Here is a 6000-nt window from a genome sequence, read left to right as displayed (position 1 = left end):
GTAAAGACAGGGTAGGAAGGGTGAAAAATTACATTGGCAACAGCATCCCTGGTCATCCAGCAGCCGAGCATCAACATGGCATTCAGTCAGTGCTCCATGGAATTGGGATATGAGATGGGGTCTATCCTAATTTTCCAGACTATACCCCTCTCCCAAATACCCCGCTAATCACAGAACACAATGAGGTCTTCACTGGTTATTACATTCACCACAGCCCTTACTGGTGGCACTGTGGGATATAGTCCCGATGCCATGGGCAGTAGGCAGTGCTTCCAGAGTTACCTTAGAGTCTTCTTCGCTTCTAACGCACGTACACGGCTGCATGGTGGCTCCCAGAGGGCCTCCATGCTGCCATGGAAGCACCAACGATTTTATGCTGGGAATATTTAATCCAGGATGTGTTAACAGCATAGCAAGAGCAAGACTAGAGGCTCCGCATGTTCAAATATTTATGCTTCCTGGGTGAGTTTGGCAAGAAGTGCTGCCAAGTGTACTGTTATCAGTGTGCTATGCTGGCTAATTTAAAATTAACTTGGGTACTGCCTACATGAGTCGGAGCAACATGTTTGACTGAAATAGTTGTGCCGCTCCAGGCAGGACACGGAGCTCAGGGGGAAGGTGGAGATGAGATGAATCATTTTTGTGCCCTTCAAAACCCGAGCTACTTCAGCAGCTGGAGAGACCAGGAGTGTAACTTAGGCAGCCCTATAGCAGTGCTAGGGATGGCATCTTCACCCAAGGGGGATGAGAAGGAAGTGCCTGGCAGGTATTTTCCACAGTACCTACATTGGGGAGGCTGCCTGCGGCTGTGATAAAGGTGCACAGAGGCTGGTGTTTCACCCACGTGCTCACAAGGTGCTCAGAGAGCTGTGGCTCATAGAGTAAAATCAGGGACATCCTTCCTGTGATTTCATAGGCAGGACACATATTTCAGGAACAGACATATATCAAAAAAAACCAAACATTGAATAAGTGGGAGAACGAAAGAACGGGCTGTGTGAGTTGTCTCATTTTGTCTACAGTTTTCTTTGGGTGTTAGTCCAGAGTTGGACTCCGATATTTTTGCTTGCTGGTTTCCTTTTGAGACAAAAACATTCAATTAGCTACGAAGATCAAGAGCAAACATGAAAAAATATCAAGTGGCTGGGAGTGTATTTATTTATGGGATTGCTCCAGATGAATATTAACACTATTATAAAAATAATTCACTATTTTTCAATGCACTTATAATTATTTACACAGACATACCAGGCAAAATGAAAGCTTAATCTGTTTTTGTGAGAAAGCAAGTGCAGCTCCCTGCCACAGAGACGACCTGACATGTAAGAAATCAAGGTTCCTGCTCCTTGATAATTTAAACAAAGCAGAGCCCACTTGGTTTCTGAATCTCTCTTGTAAGTAGCTTAAATGTCACTCCCTCCTTGCCAAACCACGTTTTGTGTCTGAGTAGTGCTCTCCGCTCTTCCCGCTGCTTAACAGGGGAATTATTTCACTTAGTGGAGCCTATTTCAGGAGCAGGAGGAGTATTAAGAAATTCGCTCTTAAAAGGAAACAAAAAGAAAGAAAGCAAGAAGTTTTCCCGGTGGTTGCTCAATGCCATGCAGGATTATCTCAGGTTTCTAGTTTCCTAGGAACGTAGTAACTTCCCCGTGGGTTGTTTTGTGGGCGGTGTTTTTGAATATATGCTAATTCAGCTTTGCTGACAGGGAGAGGAGCCGTGTCTCAGCTACACAGCTCTCCTGACAGCCAACAGTGGCGAGAGGCTGCTACACAGCCAGGCCATGCGCCCGCGCTCGTGACAGGACTGCTCGCCCTCCCGTCGGGGCCCGTCGGCACTCGCCGGTCGCCTTTGTCACCGGCAGCGGGGCCGACATGTGCTTATGACCATGGAGATGAAGGACTCAGGCAGTGTGGTGCTGACAGCTTACCATACCCACAGCCCGGCCAGGATCCCAGGCATGGAGCAGAGCTTTGTGCAGGACATCCCCCCTGGCCTTTCGCCCACCAGCAGGTAAAGCCTGAGGGATGGGGACCGGTGCCATACCCTGACGTTTTGCCTGTGTCGGTCGTGGGTTTTGCTGACTCTGTGTCAGCCCAAGAGCGTCTCCCGATCGCTCGGTCACTTTGTGAGCACTTCGCTCTCGCACGTTTTATTGCCTCCACCAGGGAAGTGATTCAGCCCGGTGCTGCTGGTCAGGATTGGGAGGGGGAAACGCGAGTGCTTGTTTTAAATCTTGTAAGTCAACAAATCAGGCCATTTTCCTGCCCAAGATACTCAACAAGACAGTCCCCAGGAAAAAAAAAAACACGTGAATCAGGCTTCTGCTCAGGTTGTTTAGGACTGTATTATGGAAAGTGAGAAGGATGGAGTGACTGAGTCTGGCACTCAGAGAGTTGATTCTGGCTTTGGTTTAGAGGATTATTTAATTCCTTCCCAATTCACCAACCAGTTCAAGACCAGCCCTTGTCTTTTTGTGAAATAGCAGTTTCTGCTTTGCACACCCATATACACACAATGGGAGATTGCATCGTTAAAGACTTAGTCTAAATAAGAAAATTCCTTTGGGTTGCAGGAAACTAAGCATTGTCTTAATTAATGCAGTCATGTGTATTTTTACTTCCCTGCTCTGTAAGGTTCCATGTATCTGCACAGTTTGAAAATAGCAGTTTGGGCAATTTTATTGTTTTAGAAAATCTGACCTTTCTCCTAAACGTACATGTCTGGATTTTGCAATTTTCTCCGAAAGAAGTGGTATGAAAGTTCACACTGTAAAAAGTTGAAGAAAGTAGGAAATGTTGTTCTGCGGCTTGACTGAAAAAATGAGAACTAAATCCTGAGGAAACAGTATATGTCATTATCCCCAGGAATTAAGTCTGTCTATTCTCTTAATAAAAATAGTGATGATATTTACTTCATATTGTTTATTTATAGCCCCACAGCTATTTTGTTTTCAATGTCATTATTTAGGTTAGCTGCATCTTCCTGTTCTTTGTGTATTTCCCTGGCTGTCTCATAAAGATAACTCCTTTGTTCTGTTAAACTGCTGTTTGAGAGCAGTACCAAAATACACAATATCATGTTAAGAAAAGAAACACAGTCTGGGCTTTTAGACGCAGTAAGAATGGCATTTGCTACTCAAAACAGAGAGCAGTGGTTTGGCATTGGGTTACTGGGAGCATGACATTTCTTCCCCAAGGAAGAATGCTAAACTCAATCTCCCTTTGAGACTGTGAGCAACGGAAATGTGGTGTTCTGCTATTTTTCTTGTAGGTGTGCTAATTGTTTTAAAATGCTTTTGAAACTTTAGCTCGGGGTGTATGAGGGTTTAAATCACATACATATCACCTAAGAAAAGCGGAAGAGCAAATTGCAGTTCCGGAAAGAAAAAAAGAAAAGAGGATCTTGGCATTTTGATGAGGAACATGTTTTGGACACTCCTGCTATGAGGCAAAGCCGTGTGTTTCTATATGTCTATGTGTCTAAGATTTTGGTACTGTCTCCTCTTTCTTGTCCTCAGCTTCCCACAGCTGTCTAATAGCAATAGCCAAATTCTGCCATATGGGCAGTCAGGGACCATCTGAGTTTCCAAAGCCTGTTCAAGAGAGGGATTTTATTAACCCAGCATGCAGTCCTCTGGAATGCAGAATCCATGAAGGCAAATGCGCTGAGCATTTTAGCAAATGGTAAAATAGACTCTGGCTTAATCCCTACTTCATCTTCTAAGAACTCTTTCCTGGACTGCATTTTCTATATAGTTTCCTCTGCCGCCATCCTAAAGCAAGAAGCTTTACTATAGAATCTTGTCTGGTGTTCCTTGATCCCGAGGGCAGCCACCCACACTACAGCATGCTATCTCCTTGAGTCTCCAGGAGAATGATTTGAAAAAGCATGCAACAAAGAGGTGTTATATATTTTTTGTTCAACAGCAAAAGCAGTTTGGACCCAGAGCCTGACTTTCTCCTGAATTCAGTTGGGTTTAGTCAGATGTAGCTCTGACAAAGTCCGTACTTCAGATATATACCTGTGAGAACAGAATATTAGTCCTCAGTTTGATAAACTGCTACCCAGTTCTCTCTAAGCTTAAGAACCAAGATCATTCATTTTCTTTCCTCTCCCCAAAACTTTTCTCTTGCTTTGTAGCAATGCTTCCTTTATATCAGAAGAACAGTTCCACTCACCAGAGCCAGACTTGGATGTGAGTGTCTCCCAGCTATGTTTTCTCTTGCAAACACTTTCACTTTGGGAACTTTCTAAGCAGAGGTTTCTCACAGAAAGGGGAAGCCAATGCAGCCTCAGTCGACATCAAGTTCTCTGCTTCCCACTATTTAAAAAGACACTGATAAAGATTCAAGTAGCCATCACGAACCTCTAAACAAATGAGTAATCTTAAACACTCTCGCCAATCCAAGTACACAGCTGAGAAGCCCATGGACATCAAAGTTTACACTAATGAAGTAACAGATGCATCAGACCTCTTGGATTCACATTAATCTACAACTCTTGAAGGGCCAATCAGGCAGGCATCCTATGGGCATGTCTACAACATACACTGGCAGCATTAGCATCAACATGCAGTACAGCAGCCACAACTGTTTTCATTCGTAAGCACAGTGGGAGGAGAGTATACATACTCCATTATATGTTAGGGTATATTAGCTGGTGGGCTGTAAGGGGGCCAGAAGAAGATAAGCTTCAGCTGCTTCGAATGGAAGATGCATCAGTGTACAACAAAGGATGGTAAATTCATAGGTGTGATGAATGGGAGAGCAGGATGAAAGTTTGACTACATAGTGACTACATAGCTTCCGAATTTACTGTTGGATAATGTTAATAGCAAGGTTAAGAAGAGGGACCACAAATTCCAGCCATTCTCAAGGAAGCATCAGAGGGACTAAAGATAGCTATACTTAAATATCTCCTCCTCAGCTATCTATACAATTAATTTCTATCTTTCTCCTTTCGTTCCATCTTGCAGACTTTCTTGCAGACTTACTTATTTTACCAGTTCCACAGATGCGGTGAGCCCTGAAAACTGCACTGTTGATTCTGTTAGAGGTCCAGAAGAATTCTCCAGCCAAATCTTCCTTTAATTGCATTAATGCAACTAGCAAGCTCATCTTCCAGTTTTCTCACAGGGCATTCAGGTCCCCTCATTTCTCTTGTCACCTGCTTTGCATGACTGCAATTGTTGGTAGCATTTATATCATTCATATCTTTTTTTACTTACTGCTTTAAAGAAAAAGTGTTGGAGTTTTCTTTGCTTAGAAGTTAGACTAACTCTATGGCACATGAGTATAGTGGGGAAGGTTCCTGTTCTTGTGGCATCCCCCCACTTTTTTTTAATCCCATTTATTAGAACTCAGATGTCACAAGTACCAGTAACAAACACCCCAGAATATCACACCAACCCTTTCAATACAGATACTGTCTCAGTGCAAAGGTGAAAGTGCTGAATTATGTTCAATAATTTTTCCATCCTCGCTTCAGAGGATGAAGGACTTTGTAGTTGTGCACAAAAACACTCCTGGATTATATACAGGAAGAGTGGGACCATGGCCATACATTTTTCCTAACATCTACTTTTTATCCTGCTAGGAGAAGCTAGGAGGAGTTATTCCTGTGCTCAGAGGAAACAGGCATGACCTCTATGCCAAATGGCCAGTGAGCTCTCTACAGTAATTATGCAATTAGGGGAGTACAAAGCATTCCTAAGTGAGTCATGCTCCAACTTTCCTAGACTCAAGTAGGAGAGTTAGTGAGTTCCTCAGCCCATTTGTTACTAGCATATCGACCAGCAAAGAACTCATTCTGCACTGCAAATCACAGATATTTCCACTGCAATGTGTGGCTCACACTTAAGTGTGCATGAGATAAGAATCAGAGGAAAGAAAAAGCTCATTTCCACAGGCTTTGTTCCTGCAGAATGGGTTTAGAGCAGCTTTAAAGGGCATATCAAGATGTTTATAGACACAATAAACATCTTTATAATCAATACTCAT

At 43.3% G+C, this 6000-nt stretch overlaps 1 protein-coding gene across 2 annotated transcripts in view; it reads left to right on the top strand.

The window, feature by feature from the left end:
* Positions 1-1880: 1880 nt before the first annotated feature.
* Positions 1881-6000, top strand: part of ARHGAP28 (Rho GTPase activating protein 28) — a 72337-nt gene continuing 68217 nt past the window's right edge. For both annotated transcript variants that reach the window (XM_086472572.1, XM_009946742.2), the window contains exon 1: positions 1881-2011. In XM_086472572.1, the coding sequence (XP_086328698.1) occupies positions 1881-2011 (131 nt within the window). The remainder of the gene's footprint in view (positions 2012-6000) is intronic.

The sequence above is a fragment of the Leptosomus discolor genome, chromosome 13, assembly GCF_034619465.1.
Source record: "Leptosomus discolor isolate bLepDis1 chromosome 13, bLepDis1.hap2, whole genome shotgun sequence".
NCBI classification, from domain to species: domain Eukaryota; kingdom Metazoa; phylum Chordata; class Aves; order Leptosomiformes; family Leptosomidae; genus Leptosomus; species Leptosomus discolor.
The sequence above is the reverse complement of the archived record's forward strand: the minus strand, read 5'-3'. Positions and strand labels throughout refer to the sequence as shown.